The sequence below is a fragment of the Coenobita brevimanus genome, chromosome 6, assembly GCF_032717465.1.
Source record: "Coenobita brevimanus isolate Jiangsu-jjx chromosome 6, ASM3271746v2, whole genome shotgun sequence".
Classification (NCBI taxonomy): domain Eukaryota; kingdom Metazoa; phylum Arthropoda; class Malacostraca; order Decapoda; family Coenobitidae; genus Coenobita; species Coenobita brevimanus.
Genome location: NC_136959.1, coordinates 39,251,329 through 39,276,063, shown reverse-complemented (window position 1 = coordinate 39,276,063; position 24,735 = coordinate 39,251,329). Strand labels below are relative to the sequence as shown.

General features: G+C 44.4%; 1 protein-coding gene across 2 annotated transcripts in view; it reads right to left on the bottom strand.

Moving 5' to 3' along the window:
* LOC145401924 (protein Son-like) overlaps positions 1-24,735 on the bottom strand; it is a 450,784-nt gene that overhangs the window by 125,051 nt on the left and 300,998 nt on the right. For both annotated transcript variants that reach the window (XM_080274033.1, XM_080274040.1), the window contains exon 7: positions 5,468-5,533. In XM_080274033.1, the coding sequence (XP_080130159.1) occupies positions 5,468-5,533 (66 nt within the window). The remainder of the gene's footprint in view (positions 1-5,467; positions 5,534-24,735) is intronic.

Sequence of the window (24,735 nt, the reverse complement as noted above, 5' to 3'; positions counted from 1 at the left end):
GATATTCTCTATAGCACAAACCGGACCAAACTTGTTATTGTTTATCTCGGTATGGAGTTGATGGTTGCGTGTAAACTAGATCGTGCTTTGAGAAGGGAATGAAGGTTTTCTGGATCCACTGAACCCCCATAACATAAATGATTACCATGCATTGAGACAATATCAACTCCCCAGGAGCAAATTTCTTCGTTTAACAGAGCTTGAGCCTCATACTGGGAGTGTCACGCTACACTCCCATGCCATTCTTGCCTACACAACAATTTTTGGCAACCCATGGGAATTTTCAAAGTGTTGTTGGAGAGTGGTATTCATCAGTCAACAAGTATATCCAAAGTGGTATCACGTGCGACAGATGCTTTACACAGGAAATGACAGAAAAATTAAGATGCCCAGTGCTTTGCTGAGAAGAACAGAGACTAGAGGGTTTCCACAGTATAAATAATTTTTCTAAAGTGCTTGGGTCCCCCATGAGAAGAGAGGGAAAGAACACATCCCCAGTATCCCTGCTTGTAAAGGGCAACTAAGGAGGAGCCTTTTTGTTTTCAGTCCTTCATTCCTAACTGTCCTCTTCTGTCTTCTGTCCTACCCCCTTTTCTTGATGTTTGCATGTTTCTTATGGTCTTTATTTTCCCTCTACTTCTGCTTTGCCATGCAGCCATATTATGGGATGGTGATAATTCTTCATTGTTAACTTCCTAAAGTGCTTGGAGCAATGGACTGAACCCTTATACCAATTAAGGCCCTAGATCACAAAGAATATGTATTTGTCAGTTGCAATGGGTTCCATTCACTGGATGTGCAAGTTGTGACAGCAACAAAATGATATTGAGCTGTAATTACAGATATCCTGGCAGCACTCACGCTGCCTATATCTGGGCTAATTCTAACCTCCACCAGAGATGTGAACCAAGGTGTCTATGGTGACAATTTTCTGCTAGGTAACTGTGGTTGCTGATTACTTTGTGTGAAGTTAGACAATGGTTAGGTAAAACATGGCAAACATAATAAGTTTCCGTTCATATTGCTATTTTGTTTCTTTACTCCTAAACCCTCTCATCTTACTAATGTTTTAAAGGTTGTTTGGGTGTAATGCTGGAGTGCTTTTCATTGCACCCTACATTGTTTTCAATTAATTACTGATACTTCACTTGCTTATCCTTGACTGTTGTGTTAATGTTACCGGCATTGTGTGAAAATAAGGTATTGTATAGAATGCCCAGGTATTCGACAGAATGTCTACCAGTTTTTGGCAAGGTATGAAAGAAGCTTATTTCATTCTGACTTTATACATTTTACCTAGGGATTTTATTAGAATGCCTAGGTATTCTGTAGAATGTCTAGCATTTTTATGGCAAAGTATAATAACCAAAAAGGGGTTAGGCTGGGATAATCTAGGTTAAGTTTAAGTTAGGTTAGGCTAGGTTAGATTAGGCTAATTTAAAAGAGCGCTGTTAGGCGTTTACCTAAATTAACCTAACCTAACCCACCTATATCGAATTTGAACGAAGCCTAGACTATCCCAGCCTAACCTAACCGCAGTCTAAATTAGCCTAACATACTGAAATAACAGATTTCACGTTTGCCGGTTTGCTACAATTTGGTCGTTTCTCACTTTGCCTAAAACAAACACGGTAATCTACAGAATACCAGGGAAATGTGTACAGATGATTTTCTTAGATCTTGTCTTGAAATTTTAGCATTACATAGTTTACCTAGGCATTATATGTGACGGGTTTCCCACTTTGCCGGTAACATAAACACTCGCTCTTGCCTCTCACCCCCAGCTGATTCATGAAGCTCTGTGATTGGCCCAGTGTTTCTGTGTTCTGCCGTCTGATTGGTCGGAAGAGTCTCAGCTGACGCACGAGATTTCCCCCAAAACATTCCCTACAGTTAAGGCCAGCCTTAGCTAAGGCCAATGCACTAAACTTAAGTCAGCCTTAAGACAAGGCAAGGGGTCGTCGTGCATGGGCCTTAGAGGCAGCCGTAGGGCCGCCTTTAATATTTCATTTAAGGCCAGCCTTAAGGCTGCCATCCGTCGGAGTTTTGTGCATCCCTGCCCTGGACTGGTACTTATGGACCCTAACCCAGCCTAACTCAGAAAAACGCCTACATAACTCCCTACCGGACATGCATTGCACCTATTTAAGACCCTATTCATACAAATAAGGGACAGAAAGCATGAAATAAATGGAAAGGAACCAGAGAATGAGGAATTTGAAGTGAGTATGGAAAATATTTAGCAGTGTACAGGGTACTTACAACACCTCCGTGACCGTTACAAAGATTAACCCGCCTCCTCTAAGGCTCTGGCAGAGGTGAAAATGCTCTTGAAGCACGTACAGTAATCCAGTGTTGTGCTGCACTTAACCCTTTGAACTGTGAATTGTAATTGTTTAACACTGCACATTCTGTTCTTACATGCGGCATGCCAGTTGATACTGCCAGTTTGCACTCTGCACTTAATCCTTTGCACTCTGAATTCTAATTTCTTAACACTGCGCACTGTTCTTTACACTGCACAACACACTAAATTCCTGTGTGGTCTAGTGGCGAGTTCTTGCTGTTTATTCACTGTGAGTCCAACAGTAGGTGAGGCAGATGGCCTAGGGGCGCGTCGCTGGGACGTGGTGATGGACTACCCACTGCAGACGACTCTGAAGAGAGGCACAAACTCACGTCCAGTGCCGACTCCACCGTGGCTGATGTGCTGGGCTGTGGCTCGGAGGTGGAAGGCCTGTCTTGGGGAAGCAATGGTATGGAGCCAGGGCTGGGCACAGCAGCGGTAATGGGACTGAAAAAACTGTCAATGGCTGATTGACACAAGGAACAATGATTCTGGCGATTGATGATGCGCTGCCTGAAGGAGTGCACTTCCTCCACAAGTCCCAAGGGCCCCATCTCCCTGTCACAGTCCGGGTGTTCCAGGTAGTCGAGAATGAACTCGATGTACTCCCAGAGTGCACTCAGCTTGGGGATAGCTGGAGTAGTGACACGCTGAGAGGAGTCTGCATCATCGTCCCTTTCCTTGTTGGAATCTTCAAGCTGGGCACTTGTACCTGCTGCTGAAGATGCGATCTCGATATCAGACACGATCTGATACCCAGGACCGCCCTCATCGTCATCCAACCACTCACACACTTCATCCACATCAACATCATCGCCAGCTGCATGAAAACGTGCATGGAAGTCATCCACATCAAAACCTAGAAAATCGTGCACCACATCGGCTCCGAGAAGGAGATGAGACCAATCACTTTCCAGAGTCTTGACAGAGCCTTCCATCTATGCACTGGCCCAGTTGTAGATTGCAGACTTGATGTTGTAGCGGCGAAGATTTTCCAAAGTCTGCTGGCCTCGCGTGTCCCGTTCCTCCCTACGCTCGTCCTCGTCCTCAAGAACAACTATCACCTCGTCCTTGAACTTCCGATGGTACAGCCTCTTTGTTGCCACGATCACTCCTTGGTCCACTGGTTGGACGAGAGCAGTCATATTAGGTGGCAGAAACATGCACCTAATGCGGCTGTTCTCAGCCACCAACTCCTTGTTGGATGGATGTGCTGGTGCATTGTCCAGAAGAAGGAGGGCCTTCATCTGGTTGCGTGGGATTCCCAGTGTCTTCGTCCGGTAATTGATGACCGCCTTGACAAAGTGCTGGTGAAACCAGTCTTTGAAGATCTTGGCTGTGAACCAAGCCTTCACAGAATGGTACCACAAGACAGGTAGGACATCCATCACCCCACGAAGACACCGAGGCTGCTTTGCACGGCCAACAATAACGGCTTGAGCCCGTGCATGCCGGCACAACACAAAGCAGATATCCGTTGCTTAGAGAGCTTGCAGCCAGGTACATGCTTCACCGTCTCCTCGGCTAGAGTGTTTGTTGGCAGCGAGCGATAGAATAGACCAATTTTGTCAGTGTCGTAGAGCTGACCGAGAGTGAGGCCCTCCCTGTCGATCAAGCCCTTCACCTGCTGCCTAAACTCCTCTGCTCCATCCTCACTGGTCTCCAGAGCTTCACCATGGGCCATACGGTTGGTAAGTCCATGCCGTAACTTGAAAATGAAGACCCAACCCTCGAATGCTTTGAAGTCTGGGGCGTCGTGGAGCTTTGCGAACTTCTCAGCAGCAGCCTTCAGCTCCGTACCATGCACCAGCACCATGTTGCTGACAATACCAAATTAGCATGGAGCAGTCGATTTCTGCAAACCTGGGAGGGTACATAACCTTCCTCTCCACATTGCATTTGGTCTTTGATGCGAAGTCAGCCGTAGACTAGGTAAGTCTGTCGCGGGATTTCTTGATACCAAACAATGTAGAGCGGGCCAGGTTGAATTCACAGAGGATGTGTGACGTCGACCATCCTGCGTCCACCTTGTCCAATATCTCCCTCTTCTTCTCCAGAGTCAGAACCACTTGTTTCCTCTTCTTGGGCGGCAGGGCCATCATCACACACGTGAAGAAGAGGCAGGAGAGGAACAGCAGAGCCTGCAAAGCGAGCACGTGGGCAGCCGTGGTGACGAGCGTGCAATCACGATGAAGGACGGGTGGGAAATGGGGAGGATGCTGGAGTGCTCTGGCAGACGTCGGTGGAACTATGCGGCAAAACACAGTTGGTCCGCACAGTGCGCCAAGTTCAAATTATAGGGGGGGGGGAAAGTTTGGATTTTTCCTTTTTTTTTTTTTTTTTTTTTTTTTTTTTTAAAGTTTTTTGGGCAATTTTGGGGTTACGAAGTCCTGGGCCCAAAATGTCCATAAATTGGGGTGTCCGGGAATTGGGCGTCTGGATATTACAGGGATTACTATACCACCTAGATCAGCCAGTGCTACAGCCGACTCCCCCTTATTACTTATTTATGAATGAAACCAGAGTTCATGAACACTAACAGTGTTAAGCTAACAGCATGACATTACAGAAGTTTTGGTAAGGAAGGGCTTGTGTTACAGTTTTCTTTTATTACTGCATAGTTCTGTTATTTAAAAAAAAAAATGAAATAAAATAAAATGACTAACTACTGACTCAAGATTCTGAAAGGTAAGTGTGTATTTGAGTGAAGATACATCAAGTAATGCTTTCTGCAGTGTTAGTCAAGAGACAACTTTTTTTCTCAAAACTACCCTTCCAAATTATGTCTTTCACAATGATGCATCTTCGACACTATAAAAAAGTCCTGGGTGGTGTACCTTCATGCTTTTACAACTGTAGGTCATAACTCATACAACAGTGTTTTATTTGTGTGACAGATCAACCAAAGCCTTTTACAAACTGTACAACATGTCATAATCATCATCATCATCACCATGACATGCAAGCAAGCCTAACTAACTGTACTGCAATGTACAGTATCATATTACCAAAATTTTTATGTCTGTCCAGCATATGTCTATCCCAGAACCTGCTGGAGATGAGTAAACATCTGACTGGAAGAATGTTGTCAAAGTAACTGATTAACCTGGCATCACTCACCTGATACATCTTTGACCATAGGGGCAGACAGCTTCTTTCGAGTCACCTCTTCCTGGGCATGGAATCCTGAAATAATATCCAACAATAATACATACTTCCAACAACATTCTAAAGCTAAAAATGCAGTCACACCCCCTCATACACAAAGTCACTTACATATGTCAAGGCCTTATGCAACTGTCAACATGTACCTCTTATGAAACTTGTATCTGGATAAATAATAAAAATAGGTGGAATTACACAAGGTGTGGCATCTGGCAATAAGATAGACAGATAGATAGTGACTAACAAAATGGTCTGTAACTTGGTGCTTTCAAACATTATTATCAAATAATTGTCTTTTAACAGCTTATACAGCACAGTGCATGGCATACAGGTGTGTCATTTCTAATCCTCAGGTTTCCTTCCAGGGCGAACAATATTTGATGACTGTATTTTTTTGCTGCTACTACCTTTTCACTGTTCTTAATACTGTTTCTAGATGCTTAAAGTTAAAAATGTGCCAAACCTAATGGCACAGCTTTTGTCTTAAAAAGTTGCAAGGAGGCTGGGTTTGGAGGGAGTAAATGGGACAAGTTCTAGAGGGGTTTGGTTCCAAATTAATACTTATATACATTATGTGCACTATGTTATATGCAAATTTCTATGATCCACAGTTTTTCCTGGTTCCAAAAATCACACAAGAGGAGGCTCAGGTGTACTGTAAAGCAAATTGTCTAATAAACTTCCATTATTTATCATATTTAGTGAGTGAAATATGAAATGAAAGTTGATTTAGTAAGTTCAAGATTTTGATTCCTGAGGTCATTTGAAGATATGAACACATGATGGATTCCCATTGGTTATAGGGTACAGTAAAGGGATTTAGTAGAACTGGAGTTTACAGTAATAGAAAAGGGACAATAGTAAAACCAAAGAGTCTTAACATATGCAAATCCTTTCACATATTGTGGTCACGACTTGGTGTATACCAATTTGGTATGCAATACATAAACAGAATGATGATGTTAAAGTTCTCCCAATGTCTCGTGCTAATGACAATGAAATTCGCTTATCCAATAATTGTGGTGGCTGCACATAACAATCCCATGCTTCCGTGGTGTCTCCCACCAATGCCAACAGGTTGATGTTTCAGCTAAAATTGCTGCACAATGTTTACACGTGCTGTGACTGTCTACCTCTCATCCCCTATCCAAAGAGCAAGGCCACTGAAACACCACTACTGCCAAATAACAGTGAAGTGTGAAACAAATAGTACAATGTGTGATATTAGGAGGACATGAGATACGCTGTGGCGCAAATGAAGAAAGCATATAGTGAGTGGATGGGATGCAGGGGCAAGGATAAAGCTGAGAGACGGAACAAAGAGTTATATGTAGAGAGGAAATGAGAGGTGAAAAGACTGGTAAGAAAGTAAGGAGACAGTGCAGGAGAAATTAGGAAGGAATCTGAGTGCAAAGTAAAGGGAATGTATGAAAATGTTCTAGAAGGAGGTAAAGTGAGTTACACAGGGGGATAAAGAAGTTAGTAGCGTAGTCTATCTCTCTATCTATTGCCAGATGCCTTAATCCCGTAAGGGGTGGCCACAAACAAATCGCCTCCATGTCGCCCTGTCCCTCGCCATTTCATTGCCCTGCTCCCAACTCACATCTCCCTCTCTCATATATCTCTCCAATCCATCCCTCCATCTCATCCTTAGCCTCCCCCTCCCTCTCCCCCCCTCCACCTCGCTCACATACTCTCTCCTCCTCAGTCTCTCACTCTCCATCCCCTCCACATGTCCAAATCACCTGAATGTGTTTCTTCTAATGCTTCCTATCACATTCAAATCCACACCACAATGCTCCTTCACTTCCTCATTTGTCAGTCTGTGTCTCCATGTGACTCCACATGCTCTTCTCAAATAACTCATTTCCACTGCTTTCACTCTTAACTTCCGTCCCTCCAACAAGGTCCAAGCTTCACTTCTATACATTAGAGTTGGTATCACAATACTGTCAAGTAGTAGCTTTTTCACTTCCATGCTCTCTTCCCTGTTTCTTATCACTGCTTTCAAGGAACCCACAGCCTTTCTTCCCTGTTGCACCCTTTCAAGCACTTCACCCTCTAAACTTCCTTCCTTACTCATCATACTACCCAAGTACTTAAACATGCTCACATTTTCCATTTCCTCCTCCTCCAGCCTAACTGTACATTCGCTGGCTTCATATCTCTTGAAGACCATAACTTTACTCTTCCCTACATTCTCCATTTGATTCTGTTTCTTACACACTCTCCCAAACTCATTCACCAAGCCTTGCAGCTCCCCTTCATCTTCACTTGACAACACAGTATCATCTGCAAACAACATTACAGGTAGTTTCCAAACACTGCGCTCTCTCACTAAGGCTGCTCCAACATCCACTGCCCTACCTTGTACCTCCTTTATAACTGCATTCATATACAAATTGAACAACCACGGAGACATGACACATCGCTGTTTCAATCCAACCTTCAAATAGAAAAATTCACTCAGTTCACTATCCATACACACTGCAGCCTTAGCACCCTTATACATACTCTTCACTGCCTTCAGCAACTTCTCATCTACTCCATATATTCTTTATACTTTCCATAATCCTTGTCTATCCACCCTGTCATATGCTTTCTCCATATCCATGAAGGTTGCATACAACTTCTCTCCCTTCTCTAGAAACTTTTCCACTAAACATCTAAGAATGAATATCTGATCTACATATCCGGGGAGGCGTGGCGGGGGTTCCACCGGCATAGATCATGGGTCCAGGGGGAGATGGGGCTCAGGCCTGTGCTAGAGGGTACAGGGCATTGCGGTTCCCAGGCTGCCGCTTCCGCCCAATAGAGAGGGGCCCGAACCTGGAAGTAGCGCCCCAGGAGGCTGCCCTATCAGTGGGTGTATAATGGCGGGATAGTTGCAGTGCCAAGACGCGTTTGGAGGGTGTCCCTGCAGCTGTCCTGGCAGGGTGCCCTGATGCCACTACCACAGCCACTGGTAAGCTGGTGGGCTAGGGGTCCCAGATCCATTGCCTGGACCTGGGACTGTGCAGTGAGTGGGACCTGTGCTGTGTCTGTCCCCCTTTATTAATACTGAAGATGACAAAACAAAATAAGTTTCAAAGCAAGCCTGAGGACAGTAAATCACCCATGGGGATGAAGGTGGGTTCATGGAATGTGGGAAGTTTGAGGGGAAGAGCAGGGGAAGTCATTGAGGCATTCAGTAGGAGGTGGGTGGATGTGGCGTGTTTGCAGGAAGTCCGGTACAGGGGTGGATCAGCCAGAAAGATTGTTGGGAAGGACTGTTGCTATAAGTTGTTTTGGCAGGGGGGGCCAGACGAACATGGAGGTGTTGGTGTGATGGCTGCGGAGAAATGGGTGGAATATGTTATGAATGTTTTGAGAGTAAGCGATAGGATATTGGTAGTGAAAATTCTGTTGGGAAGAAAGATAGCTGCGATTATATCGGCATATGCTCCACAGGCAGGATTGGATGAATCAGAGAAAGATAGATTTTGGGATGATTTAATACGTGTAGTGGGTGGTATGCGGGATGATGAGATAGTGATTTTGGGAGGGGACTTAAATGGTCATGTAGGTGAAGCAGCACAAGGTTATGAAGGAGTGCATGGGGGATGTGCGTATGATCTAAGGAATGCAGAAGGGGAAAGGATACTCGAGTTTGGGGAGGAAACGGACATGATTGTGTGCAACACATATTTTAGGAAAAGAGACAGTAGGTTAATTACGTATGAGTCTGGGGGAAATAGCAGTCAGATAGATTATTTTCTGGTTAGGAGGGCCGATAGGAGGTTAGTGGGGGATGTTAAAGTTATAGGAAGGGAGGAGTGTGTGCAGCAGCACAAACTATTGATTTGCGATATGGTGCATAAAGAACAAGTGATGAAAAAGAGGACTTATGTACCTAGGAGGAAAATATGGAAGCTGAAAAACCAAGTAGTAAGGGATGCCTTCTATAGCGAGTTGAGGAGAGTGGTGGCTGAACATGGAGCTGTAGACAGAGGCGTTAATGAACAGTACAGAGCCCTCAAGAACAATTTCTTGAGTTACTGATGTAACATGCGGCTGGACAAGAGGACCACCAAGACATAAAGTAACTTGGTGGTGGGATGAGGGTGTAGAAGCTGCAATTAAGCTGAAAAGAAGGCTTTTCTGGGAATGGAAGAAGGGTGGTAGCAAAGAGGAATATTTGGCTGCCAAGTGTAGGGCTAGAAGAGAGGTATACAGGGCAAAGTCTGAGTCACAGAGACAATTACTTGATAACCTAAATCATGGGGAAAGGAAAAATATATTTAGGGTGGCAGGTCAGGTGAAGTGGGATAATCGGAATATCATAGGTGAGCAGTGTGTGAAGAATGATGAAGGAATGGTAGTGGTGAACAGTGAGGATATTAAAGATGCATGGAGAGAGCATTATAACCGGTTGTTGAATGAGGAGTTTGACTGGGACAGGGAAGGTTTGGAGCCAGCAGATCCAGAGTCTGGCCCTTGGCCTTTGATTGATACTGCTACTGTGAGTGAGGCAATAGGCAGGATGAGGGTGGAGAAGGCAGCAGGTGTGTCGGGGTTGACTGCTGAAATGTTGAAGGCCTCAGGCGATATAGGGGTGAGTTTAGTCACTGACCTGATAAATAGGATTATTTATGAATGTGTTGTCCCAGATGATTGGCTGAAGAGTGTAATTGTAAATGTGTATAAAGGGAAGGGTGATGCCCTGGAAAGAGGAAATTATAGAGGTATAAAGCTTTTAGATAAGATAATGAAGGTAATGGAGAGAGTTTTAGAAGGTATGATTAGAGAAAGAGTGAATATTGATGAGATGCAGTTTGGGTTCATGCCAGGTAGGGGGACCACTGATGCCATATTCATTGTTCGACAGCTTCAGGAAAAATATATTGGTAGGAGAAGGGATCTTTAATTTGTTTTTGTTGATTTGGAAAAGGCCTTTGACAGAGTCCCTAGAGAGGTGGTGAAGTGGGCAATGAGAAAGCTTGGCTTGGAGGAGCGGCTGGTTAGGGTGGTTATGGCCATGTATGTGGGTGCTCACACCCAGGTGAGAGTGAATGGAGATTTGAGTGATGAGTTTTCCGTGAATGTTGGTGTGCATCAGGGGTCAGTCTTGAGTCCCATGTTGTTTATCATGGTACTTGAAGCCCTTTCACGTGACTTTAGAAACGGACTCCCGTGGGAGTTGTTGTATGCTGATAATTTGGTGTTGACTGCAGAGAATGAAAGGGAGGCGGAGGAAAGGTTTAGGAAGTGGAGAGATGGTATGGGGCAAAAGGGTTTAAGGGTAAATGCAGATAAAACAAAAGTGATGATATCTAGGGTCGGTGGCGGTACTGTCAAAGACGAGGGAGAGTGGCCATGTGCAGTTTGCCACAAGGGCGTGGGAAGTAATTCCATCTTGTGCGGTGTGTGTGATAAATGGGTGCATAAGAGATGTAGTGGTATCAGAGGTAGACTGCGAGATAATGCTGATTTTATGTGTGCGGCGTGTCGGGGTGAGCAGGTGGAGATTGTCAGACGTGAAAGGATTGAACTTGCTGGTGAATCTCTTGAGTGTGTGGAAGAGTTTTGTTATTTGGGAGACATGTTGTGTGCTGGAGGTGGGGCTGGAGCTAGCTCTGTGGCTAGGGTGAGAAGTGGTTGAAAGAAGTTCAGGGAGCTCTTGCCTCTCCTGACACTGAGAGGGCTCTCCCTACATGCTAAGGGGTCTTTGTATGCAGCATGTGTTAGGAGTGTAATGCTGTATGGCAGTGAGACCTGGGCAGTGAAGGAGGAAGATATTCGCCGGCTCAGACGTACAGAAATGACAATGATTATGTGGATGTGCAGTGCGTCCCTGCGTCCAAGGCCTGGAGGGGCTGGGTTTACAATGGAAGAGTTGAGAGGTAGGATGGGACTGGAGTGTATTGGTGTTGTGATGAGGAGAGGTAGATTGAGGTGGTTTGGACATGTGGAGAGGATGGGGGATGATAATTGGGTGAGGAAGGTGAGAAGTGTTAATATTGGGGGTGGGGTTATGAGGGGTAGACCGAAAAAGACATGGGACGAGGTCATTAAGTGTGACCTTAGGGTTAAGGGACTGAACAGGGAGGCTGCAATGGATCGTGCAGCGTGGAGATCCGCCATTAGGTGACCAAGGCCGACACATGCAAGCATGTTGGAGCCTTTAAAAACGAAACAACGAATCTCTTCCCTTCCTAAAACCTCCCTGTTCTTCTCCAAGTAATTCCTCTGTTATTTCCCTAACTCTGTCAATAAATATCCTACCATATACTTTTCCTATTATGCTAAGAAGACAAATGCCTCTGTGATTACCACACACTTCTTTTTCCCCTTTTCCTTTCTACAGGGGAATGATTGTACCTGATTTCCAATCCTCTGGGACTTTACCTTCCTCCCAGGCCAATCTGCACATCTTCCACATCCATTCTACTACTGTCTCTCCCCCATGCTTCAGCTTTTCACCACACACTCCATCAATTCCTGGGGTTTTCCCCATTTTAACTTTCTCCATTGCTTCCACAACTTCCATCCTACTGATTTCTTCCTCTCTTCTCAGATCCCTCCTTCTCCCTGTCATTCCCCCAGCCACGTATACTTGCATTACTTTCATTCTCTATGTTCTCTCCATCTTCTCACGTTTTCTCCTTACCCCACTAGTAATATACCATTTTTATCATTCACTCCTCAGCTAACTTGTTTGGCATCCTGTCTAACTTTCTTTAACTCTTTCCAGAACATTTTCTTACATTCCCTCCACTTTACACTCATGTTCCTTCCAAATTCCTCATCCACTCTCTTCTTACTCTCTCTTACTAATCTTTTCACCTCTTCCTCTCTACATATAACTCTCTCCTCCGTCTCTCAACTTCTTCCACGCCTCTGTTTCTCATCCACTCACTACAGTATATGCTTTCTTCTTTTGTGCCACAGCCTCTCTCACCTCTTCAGTCCACCATGCTGTTCCCTGCACCCCCTTTCATTTTCCTTTCACCCCACACACCATCTCTCAGCTGCACAAATTTCTTCTGCGACTATCTTGTACACACCTTCCACGTCCCGTATCTGCTTCAAGCTATATTTACAGTAGGGTAGTGAAAGATAAAAATGGCAGATTGCTAATGGAGAAGGGAGAAAAAGTGAGTAGATGGAGTGAACTCTTCAAGGAACTGTTAAACATAGGGAATGAAAGTAATGCGAGTAGAAGTGGATGGCAAATGACTGTGAAAAGGAGGAAGGTGAAAAGAGAGAGGAAGAAATCAGTAGGCTGGAAGTCATGGATGCAATGAAGAAAGTTATAATTGGGAAAGCCCCAGGAACTGATGGAGTGTGTGGTGAAATGATGAAGCATGGGGGAGAGATAGTAGTAGAATGGATATGGAAGAAATGCAGACTGACCTGGGAGGAAGGTAAAGTTCTGGAGGATTGGAAGTCAGGTATAACTATTCCCTGTACAAAGGGAATGGGGAAGAACAAGTGTGTGGTAATCATATGGGCATTTGTCTTCTTAGTGTAACAGGAAAGGTATATGGTAGGATACTTATTGACAGAGTTAGGGAAATAACAGAGGAATTAGTTGGACAAAGAACAGGGAGGTTTTAGGAAGGGAAGAGGTTGTGTAGATCGGACATTCATTGTCAGGTCTTCAGTGGAAAAGTTTCTAGAGAAGGGAAAGAAGTTGTATGCAGCCTTCATGGATTTGGAGAAAGCATATGACAGAGTGGATGGACAAAGAATATGGAAAGTAGTAAGAATATATGGAGTAAATGGGAAGTTGTTGAATGCCATGAAGAGTATGTATGAAGAGGCTAAGGCTGCTGTGCATGTGGATAGTAAACCGAGTGAATTTTTCTATTTGAAGGTTGGATTGAAACCAGGATGGGTCATGTCTCTATGGATGTACAATCTGTATATGGATGGGGTTATAAAAGAGATACAAGGTAGGGCAGTGGACGTTGGAGCAGCCCTAATGAGAGAGGGCAACGTTTGGAAACTTTCTGTGCACCCATACCCCGATATCCAGCAGTGTTGTGTACCAGTGGGAGAGTTCAGTCAGCAAGTACCTTCGAATATCAATGCAAATTTCTCCATGAGATACTGAAGAAAAGCCAAAGGTGCATTCCAGACCCCAAAACAAACTCACCTATACCTTACTCAATCATGAGAGACTGATACAGAAACACCATAGGTAATGTTATTATCCTCATATACTATACTACTGATAAAAAATGGCACATCAAACATCATATGCAGGAGTGTAGGGTGGTGGGACATGTGGTGTTGAGATGCTCCAGGGCATCTGAACAGCCAGGCAGGCAGAGCTGGCAGTGTGCCAAGTGAGGATGGAGGAAGCTGCAGGGATGAGGAGGGAGACAAGTAGAGGTGGGGGAGGGGGACAAGTGGTGGTGGAGGAGGGTGGGGGACAGGGAAGGAGACAAGAAAGCCAAACAGCCTACTACCCACCCACCCTCACTCACACACACACACACACACACACACACACACACACACACACACACATACACAGGTGACAAGAGGTGTTGGGGGAGGGGGAGGGAATGGAAATGGAGACAACCAGGGGTGGGGGAGGGCAGGGGGACAGGGAGGGAGACACGCCTGGCAGTGTTGAGTGTGGTGGGGGATAAAGGAGGGAAAGGAGGGGAGGACCGCAGAGACGAAGAAGAGAGGGGATGGAGAGAGGATGAGAGGACCAGGAGAGCCTCATTTCAAATCTAAGGAGAGGTGGGGTGTTGGACTGCAGAGGCAAGGTGTCTAACTAACAAGGCGACGGACAGTCAAACTGTTCAGATTATGGGAATGTTCCTCTATTTCTCATGTTTGGTCTCGCAAAGCATTAATTATCGATGCACCAGAAAACAGGATATGGATGTGCTGTTGTTTGCAGATGATACAGTACAGTAAAACCTCTCTATATCGGACTAATTGGGGCCCAAGCCAGTCCGAAAAAAGCGAAGGTTCAACAAAAAGGACATCTGGACTTCCTCCTCCTTTTGTTATGCACAGAGACATGCTTGTCATTCATGCATTTATTCTCTCTCTCTCTCTCCGCAATGGGCACTTCCATTTTACTTCACATATTTTTGTCTTCGTCGCCACCTTCATCTTCACCTTCCCATTCACTTTTATCTTTGCTTTCAGTTCATTCTGACATTCACATTCAATTTCATATTCTCTTCCATGCTCATTTCACATTCACCTTCACCTTCATACTCACTTCCACTAACACTCATTTTGAATTTCCATTTCACCTTCACTTGCAACCTTACTTTCTCATTTTCACATTTACCTTTACAATTATTCACTCATCTTCACTTTTGCCCTCCCTTCATTTACTATCACATTCACCTCCACCTTCACTCACACCTTCACCTTCACTTTCTCTTTCACCTTCACCTTCACTTTCAACTTTTCTTCCACCTTCACTTTCATGTTTATCTTCACTTTTACATTCATTTTCACCTTCACTTTCACCTTCATTTTAATTCATTTTCACCTTCACTTTCACTTTCTACTTCATTTTCACCTTTGCCTTCACTTTCACATTCATGCTTACTTTCACCTTCACTGTCACCTTCCATCTTCAATATCACTTTTCACTTCACTTTCACCTTTGTTTTCACATTCACTTTTACTTTCACCTTCCACCTTTGCTTTCACTTTTGACTTCACTCACCTTCACTTTCACCATCCACCTTCACTTTTACTTTTGCCTTCACTTTCACTTTCACCTTCACTTTTACTTTCACCATCACTTTCATTTTCACACTACCTTCACTTTCACCTTCACAATGCCTTCACTAACCTTCACTTTTTCATTCACTTTCACCTATCTCTCCCGGAGACAGAGAGAAGGGGAGGGAATATAGAAGGAGAGAGAGAGGAGGGACCAAGGCTATGCCTATCTCCCTCATTTGTTTATGCCAAGGGGACGCCACTTGTCATTTCTGTATTTATTCTCTCTCTCTCTCTCTCTCTCTCTCTCTCTCACTCTCTCTGTTGCCTTTGACATTCCATATTCACTTGTGTGCTCTCTTTCACTCTCATTGTTACGTTCATTTTCACAGTTACGTTAATTTTTATTTTCAATTTCACCTTCTCTCTCTCTCTATTGACTTTGACATTCCAAATTCACTTGTGTGCTCTCTTTCACTCTCATTTTTACACTCATTTTCACAGTTACTTTAATTTTTATTTTCAATTTCACCTTCTCTCTCTTTCTCTCTCACCGGAGAGGGAAGGGGAGGAGGGGAAGGAATGGAAGAGTAGAGAGAGAGGAGGGACCGATATTATGGTATCTCCTCCGTTTGTTTCTTTATTCGTTTATTCCAAGAAAGGGCTGCTTCTGGCTTTATTGGACTTTTCCTGAGCATAAGAATTTAGTCCACTTGGCTCCTCTAGTCCGAAAAAAGCTAATTCCGCTATAATGAAGTTCGTTATATGGAGGTAGTAGTAGTAATAGTAGTAGCTGTTCCCTAGGCAGCCTGGCCGAACAGCACCGAGTCCCTTAGGAAGGCCATGGCCAAGACCGGGCTTTCCCACAGAGCTCTCAAAGGGTGTATGTTGTGTTGTTGGCGTAGGTGATTGTGTGCAATGCAGTCTTCCATAATGTGCTTAATAGTATGGGGTGCTGTGTTGCATCCTGGACAGGCATCAGCGACAGAGTCATCCAGCCTCTTCTGGTAGCTTAAGAGGGCTGGATGGTGCCCACATCTCAGCCTGGCCAGATGGACCCTGTCCTCATGAGGAAGATAGGATTCAGAAGGGTGGATGTCAGGAGGCCGTGCATGCAGCTGTGTGTTGTCTTTAAGTGACTGAATGGAGTGGCGAGTGATGTGAGTGTGGATATGCTTCTGGAAGCTGGTCTGAGGTGGGCGATGAGGGAGAGATGACAGTATTTGTGTATGGTATTGTGTGCTGGGTGTTGTTTTGATGTTCCTTGGTGTGGGTGGATGTGCTGCCATGTACTGTAGTGGATGTTGGGGGTTTGTGGAGGCTGCAGCAAGAAACTGAGTGTCTCTCATGTCTAGGTGATCCTTGACTTCGAGGACTTTGGTTTCTTGATGTGGGTGATCTGTGGGTGTAGTAGCTGTGCAGCCTGTGATTATTTTTAGGGCCTTGTTCTGTATGGACTGCAGAGTGTTGTACTGTGTTTTGGTGAGGTTAGAAGCCCAGGCAGGGCTTGCATAATTCATCACAGAACATACGTATTCTTTGTATACTGTGGTGGTGGTTTCTTTGTTGTGTCCGAATGTTGTATGGACAAGTGACCTCAAGGCACTGGGTCTTGGTGTTATTTTATTTTTAATGTTTGTGATGTGTTGTTTAAATGACATTGATGTATTGTATGTTACACCAAGGATTTTGTGTGTGTGTGTGTGTGTGTGTGTGTGTGTGTGTGTGTGTGTGTGTGTGTGTGTGTGTGTGTGTGTGTGGCAGGGGAGTGTTGTTTATGGTGAGGTGTGGGATGTGACTGTGTTCTTCTGTCCAGTTTGTGAGAAGAGTCACTGTAGATTTGGCTGGGGCTATTTTGAGCCTCTTTGTGGTGAACCATTCGTGTAGTGTGTTGAAGTAAGGTTGAATGATGTGTGCAGCTGTGTTTGCGTTTTGGTGCGTACATGTAAGTGTTATATCATCTGCATAGGAAGCTATGTGTATCTGTGGTGTGTGGGTACATCATGCATGTATAGGTTAAAGAGTGTGGGGGACAAAACAGATCCTTGGGGGACGCCGTTTGTGAAGTTTCTGATGTTAGAAGACTGACCGACAAATGTTACGTGTGCACATCTGCCTGCTAAGTACTTTGCCAGCCATCTTTTTGTGTTATTGTGCATGTTTGTGTTGAGTATTTTGTTTGTGAGGTTGTGGCGGGGGATGGCATTAAAAGCTTTGCTAATGTCTAGTGTGATTAGGATTGTTCTGTGTGGTGGCCTAGCTGAATTCATGCCATCGAAAACTCTCTGTGTAAGGTCTGTAAGAAAGTGTTTGTGGAGTGTAGTGGCCTAAAGCCATGATGTGACTGGGCTAGGGGAATGTGAGGTGTGACTAGTCGTAGTACCAGTCGTTCAGTGACTTTAGAGGGGATGCAGATGAGTGTGATGGGGCGGTGTGAGGAGAGTAACGTGAGGTCTTTGTTGGGTTTAGGGATAGTGATGATATTGCCATACTTCCAGATGTTGGATATTATGTTGTGTGAGTAGCTGTAGTTTGATATGTTGGTGAGTGCTTGTATGCCTTGTGGTCCTAGGTGTTTAAGGTGAATGTTCCTTATGTTGTCTGGTCCACAGACATATGAGTGCTTGAGGTTGTTAATGATGTGCTTCGTCTGGTTGTAACTGAAAGGTGCATAGTCTGGGTCTGTGGGGTACTGTCTCTTACGTCGGATGATACGTCGGTCTTCGGGATGGGGGTTTAGATGGCTGACTTGTGAAAAGTGATTGATGAGTGTTTGCTTGTTGTCTGTTTGAGGGTATGGTGCCTGTTGTTGTGATGGCAGTGTGTGATTGTGTGGTGTTGCTGCTGGAAAGTGTGATGCTGTTTAGTGTTTTGTAGAGTTTGCTGATGTTTGTTTTGTGGTTAAGTGTTTGGAGGTAATTTTTCCAGTTTAGTGTTTATTGATCTGATATTTTATTGTTTATTTGAGTGCTGAGTTCTTGTATTTGTTGTACGGAGTCTTGTGTATGGGGTGTTGGGGAGTGTCGCAGTGTGTCCCGTTGTCTGATGAGGCCTTGAATTTCTGGTGCGAATTTGGGGTTGTGTCTCTTTCTGTTGCCTCTAGGGATGTGTCTTTTGTCTGCATTTTGTATAATTGTATTGAAAGTGTGCACAGCGGTGTTGATGTTTGTGATGGGTGTACTGTTTAGTGTTTCAAGATGTTGTTCTGTTTCAGTTACAAAGGCCTCCCAGTTGGCTCTCTTATAATTAGTGTATGTGTGTTTGTGGCCAGCTGGGGTGATTCTGGTTTTGGTAGTGATGATGATTGGGAGGTGATCAGAACCTAGGGTTTTGACCACTCTCCATGATGTAGTGAGGGCGAGGTTTGGGGAGCAGAAGATGATGTCTGGATATGATGTGAGGAAGAGGGCTTGGTGTGGGATATGGGTATGTTGGTCTAGACTGTTTAGTATGAAAAGGTGATCTGTCTGGGATTGTAGCACTAGACCTCTGTCTGTGTCAAGGTTGTTGACATGCCAGGCCGATGACTTGGCGTTTAAATCACCACTCAGGATGATGTTGGGTATGTTAGTGATGTGGTGTGTGGAGAGTAATTGTGTGGTACTGTGGGGGACAATTGGGGGGGAATGTATGTGTCAGCGATTGTTATGTGTGATTTGTTGCCAGTGCGTATTTTAATTGATTGTATTTTTGCTGTGGTGTCACGTGGGGGGAGAAGTGACTTTCTGTGTGCACTGGTGTCTGCAAAGTTGATGGATTTGTGTACCAGGGTGATGAGGCCACCGCCACTACCGTCAGCCCGGTCTTGTCGACTGGTGGTGAAGTTATGAAATGTCGGTGTTTTCTGTGCTCTGTGTAGTTTTGTTTCTTGTATGATGGCAATGTGCATGTTCTATTGTTTGATGAATTGTGTGAGTTCTTGTTTCTTGGTGTTTATGCCATCTATGTTCAACTGAAGGATGTTTATGTTGTGTGTGCGGTGTGTGTTGGCTGCTGCAGCATGGGGGGGAGGTGGTGTGGGTGGAGGGGAAGGGGTAGGAGGAGGTTGTGAAGGAGGTAAGGGTTAAGGTGGATTAGGATGGGTTGGAATGGGAGGAGTTGGGGGACTGGATGGTGAGAGAAGGGTCGGTGGGTTTGGCTGTGGAGGTGTGAAGGAAGTAGTAGGATTGGAAGGGGGGTTGATGGGTGGGGGGAAGGAGCATAAGGAGCAGGTCCAGGTGTTTGTGTAATGTTTTCTGGATGCAAGTGTTGTGCATGTGTAATGGGTCCAGTTCTTGCAGGAGTTGCACTGAACTGAACTCTTTGTCTGTCGGCTCGACGTGGTAGGTTTTGAGCATGTTGGACATATGTATTTGTTGGTGGGTCTTGGATTACTCTCAATGTCCCCGTGTAGCAGAAGTCGTCGAGAAATGACGGCCGGGGAGTCATTTCTCGGAGTAGAAAAAATGGTGTTGTTGTGTTGGGAGATGTGGTACTTGCCCAGGCGACCGAAGCCACTTCCAGGTACTTGAGCCCCGTGAGGGGCCGGGGGGGTTGCGGTGGTTTGGCCCCCATGCTGTCCTCCTCTTCTCTTCGACAGCCTCTGGGGGGTAGACCCACGACAAAGACGCCACCACTCCAGGTTTTACTCTGTTGTTAATCCCCTCGCGTCCGATGACGCAAAACGAGTCAAAGAGCTTTTGGTGTAAAGAGAATTGATGGCGCACTATGATGCACCTTCTCTATAAATTATTGTCAAAACTTTTTCTGTGGCTGAAAGCGTGTCAAATTTTGGTGTGCCATAGGTTAGGGTGGCCGTGTCTGACGCAAACACATTGCAACACTGTCAAGCCTGTCAAGGACAAGTGGTCTATTATTAGCTCAGTGTCCTCTCAGCAGTCAGGCAAGGAGGATGTGTTAGCATGCAGCCAGCCATTTTATTCCTTGTTTTCTATTACGTCAACCGTCCATACCTTACGTGCATTATAGTGATAGTGTGTTATATAGTGCAGTGTGTCTGTGAAAAAGGTGTATATGTTTTTTTTTATATATTTTCAGAGAAATCCAAATTTCAGATCAATAACCGCTCGTGACTGTTCTCTTTCAATACTGAAAGTAACCATGATGACGGGGAAAGGGTTATCCGAGGAGGAGTACCTGAAATATATATCCAGTGAAACTGAGAGTGAGGAGAACACAGACAAAAATTCTGGGGAGAGTGATTTTGAGAGTGATGGGTGAGGAGGAGAAAGGCTGAGGAGAGGGAGAGCTAATCCTTCCCCCAGGCAATGTGATAAACCGCCCTCTGCGGTCTAGGCCACCTCCATTATTGCCACCACTACCACCATCACAACGGAGACAGCTGCCTCTTATTGCTGTGATTGTACCTTTCCTTCTCTCTGCAACTCCATCTCTACATTCCAGAAGCATTACAACACTGCTGGAGGATGTGAGTAACCAGCATATTTGTCTAGTTTTTGTACTTTGTATTTATAAGGCATATATGTGTTTTTACTATATATTCTTATAGGGAAAATGTGGTGCATTTCATTGTTTTTCTCTCGGGCATTTTACTCGGAAACTATAAGACGCATCAAAAATCCAAAGAAAGCATGAGCAAGCCAATGACTTCTTATGCATACTTTTGTAAAACAAAATAAACGTTGTGTGCAAATTATTTTGAAAAAGTTTCGAAACACAAACATACTTAGCTTACGGGTGCTCCCTACGTGTCAACAAGTGGGTTGGTGGAGGGTTAGTACCCCTCCCTGCAAAACAAATACTCAAAGTCAAATGGCCATCCCTTACAGGATTGTGGCATCTGGCAATAGATAGATAGACAGAACAATTTCTATTACAGTAATCCCTCCAATATCCTATGTAATAGAGCCAAAGGCATGTCCAGGAAGTGGGTTTGTCCAGATACTGGGCCCCTGCCTCCTGGACTGGTACTTATGGACCCTAACCCACGCTAACTTTGAAAGCCACCTATATAACTCCCTACCGGATATGCATAGCACCAATTTCAGACCTTATTCACACCAATAATGGACACAAAGCATGAAATAAATGAAAAGGAACCAGAGAATGAGGAATCAGAAGTGAGTACAGAAAATATTTAGCAGTGTACAGGGTACTTACAGTATGTCTGTGGCCGCCTCCTCCAAGGCTCTGGCAGTGGTGAAAATGCTCTTGAAGCACGTACAGTAATCCAGTGTTGTGCTGCACTTAATTCTTTGCACTGTGAGTTATAATTACTTAACACTGCACATTCTATTCTTAATTGTGCCACGCCAGTTTCAACCACTAGTTTGCACTCCACACTTAAATCGTTGCACTCTAAATTCTAATTTCTTAACACTGCATAACACTGTAAATTCCCATGTGGTCTAGTGGTGAGGAATTGCAGTTTATTCACTGTTTAGTCATAAAAACAGGCATGTGCAGCATCCTTTGCAATGAACATCTACTCTCGATGGTGGTTAGGTGGTAACTGGGGAGGGAGGAGGAAGGAAGAGGTGATGGGGCCGTGCACAAACACAGCTGTTCGGTGCTGTGAGTTAATTTCAAATTACAGGTGGGAAAATTTTTTTTTTTTTTTTTTCTTGGGAGGGAGGGAGGGGTTAGGTTCTGAAGGTCCAGGCTCACAATGTCTGGGTAGTGGGGTGTCCGGTTAGTGGGCATCAGGATAATAAAAGGATTACTGTATATCATGGGCTACCTTATACTTTGGGCTACAAACCTGTAAATAACTTACATATATGTTTGTTACGGTCTCAATAATAACATACGAAATTATAAATCAGACGTTTTAGGTGATTTTTTTAGTTTTTTTTTTCAATTTACTCGAAAACTATCGGGTGTATGAAAGTGCTCCAGTGCTCATAGGAAAGCTTGTGAAATTCTGCATACAGACATGTACTTTGCAACTGCACATCCCAGGAAAACTTTTGTGCAGTGATATTAGGAAGTGAGTATAAGCTAGTTTTCACCTAAATCCAAACTGACTTTCTGCCAAAATGTCCATCTCCTCCAGATATTTTATCCATTTGTCTTTCAGGATTCTCTCACACATTTTTGCAACCATGCTGGTCAGGGACAATCGTCTGTAATTCAGGGGTATTTACTTCTTCCCTCCCTCATAAACTGGTACCACAATGGGCTTCTTCCATTCCCGAGGCACTTTCCCTACTTCCAGAGAGCCCACAATTATACCATGAACCTTATCTGCCATTTCTTCTCTGCATTCCATTAGTATCCAACTAGAGATCCTGTCTGGTCCTGAGACCTTCCTCACATCTGGAGTTTCCAGTAATTTGTATACTTCTTGCACTTCAACATTTACATCTTTTAATATTATAATGTGGAAGGAAGAGAAGACGAAGGGGGCTGTAAGGAACAGAGTGGTGGACTGAAGAGGTGAGACAGGCTGTGGCATAAAAGAAGAAAGCATACAATGAATGGTTGAGAAATAGGGGCGTGGAAGAAGTTGAGAGGCAGAAGACAGAGTTATACGTAGAAAGAAAGAAAGAGGTGAAAAGATTAGTAAGAGAGAGTAAGAAGAGAGTGGATGAGGAATTTGGAAGGAATTTAAGTGTAAAGTGGAGGGATTGTAAGAAAATGTTCTGGAACGGGATGAAAAGAGTAAGACAGGGTGGAAGTGAAGTTAGCAGGGGAGTAAAAGATAAAAATGGTAGATTACTAGTGGAGAAGGGAGAAAAAGTGAGAAGATGGAGAGAACAATTTAAGGAATTGTTGAACATAAAGGGTGGAAGTAATGCGAGTATAAGTGGCTGGGGAATGGCTGAGAGAAGGAGGGAGATGAGAAGACAGGAAGAAATCAGTAGGATAGAAGTTGTGGAAGCAATGAAGAAAGTTAAATCGGGGAAAGCCCCAGGAATTGATGGAGTGTGTGGTGAAATGCTGAAGCATGGGGGAAAGATAGTAGTAGAATGGACGTGGAAGATGTGCAGATTGGCCTGGGAGGAAGGTAGAGTCCCGGAGGATTGGAAGTCAGGTATAATTATTCCCTTGTACAAAGGAAAACGGGAAAAAGAAGTGTGTGGTAATCATAGGGGCATCTGTCTTCTTAGTACAATAGGAAAAGTGTATGGTAGGATACTTATTGACAGAGTTAGAGAAAGAACATAGAAATTAGTTGGAGAAGAACAGGGAGGCTTTAGGAAGGGAAGAGGTTGTGTAGATCAGATATTCATTCTTAGATCTTTAGTGGAAAAGTTTCTAGAGAAGGGAAAGAAGAATGGATTTGGAGAAAGCATATGACAGGGTGGATAGACAAGGATTGTGGAAAGTGTTAAGAATATATGGAGTAGATGGGAAGTTGCTGAATGCTGTGAAGAGTATGTACGATGGTGCGAAGGCTGCAGTGCGTGTTGATGGTGAACTAAGTGAATTTTTCTCTTTGAAAGTTGGGTTGAAACAGGGATGTGTCATGTATCTATGGTTGTTCAATCTGTACATGGATGGGGTAATAAAAGAGGTACAAGGTAGGGTAGTGGATGTTGGAGTGGCCCTGGTGAGAGAGGATAGTGTTTGGAAACTCCCTGTTCTGTTGTTTGCAGATGATACTGTGTTGTTGAGTGAAGACGAAGGGGAGCTGCAAGGCTTGGTGGATGAGTTTGGGAAAGTGTGTAAGAAACGGAATCTAAAGGTGAATGTAGGGAAGAGTAAAGTGATGGTCTTTGAGCGAGGTTGGATGGTGAAGAATTGGAAAATGTGAGTACGTTTAAGTACTTGGGTAGTGTGATGAGTAAAGATGGAGGTTTGGAGGGTGAAGTGCTTGAAAGGGTACAGCAGGGAAGAAAGGTTGCTGGTTCTTTGAAAGCAGTGATAAGAAACAGGGAAGTGAGCATGAAAGTGAAAAAGTTACTACATGACAGTATTGTGATACCAACTCTAACGTATGGAAGTGAAGCTTGGACGTTGTTGGAAGGACAAAAGTCAAGAATGAGAGCAGTGGAAATGAGTTATTTAAGAGGAGCCTGTGGAGTCACATGGAGAGACAGGCTGACGAATGAGGATATAAAGGAGCGTTGTGGTGTGGATGTGGATGTGATAGGAAGCGTTATGAGGAACACACTGAGGTGGTTTGGCCATGTGGAGAGGATGGAGGGTGAAAGACTGACGAAGAGAATGTATGTGAGTGAGGTGGAGGGGGGAAGAGGGAGGGGGAGGCCGAGGATGAGATGGAGGGATGGAGTGGAGAGGTATATGAGAGAGGGGGGTGTGAGTTGGGAGCAGGGCAGTGAAATGGCGGGGGACAGGGCGACTTGGAGGCAATTTGTTTCTGGCCACCCCAAACGGGATTGAGGCGTCTGGCAATAGATAGATAGAATATTATATTTCTAGTCACTCCCTCCAAAATCATTTCTCTAGTGAAGACTGATTGGAAGCATTTGTTCATTATTTCAGCTTGCATAACTGCATCTTTATAGACATTTCCTTCTACTTTCAATTTACTGACTCCTTCCTTTTGTTTCAACCTGCCATTAACAAACCTATCTCTATCTCTATCTATCTATAGCCCGACGCCC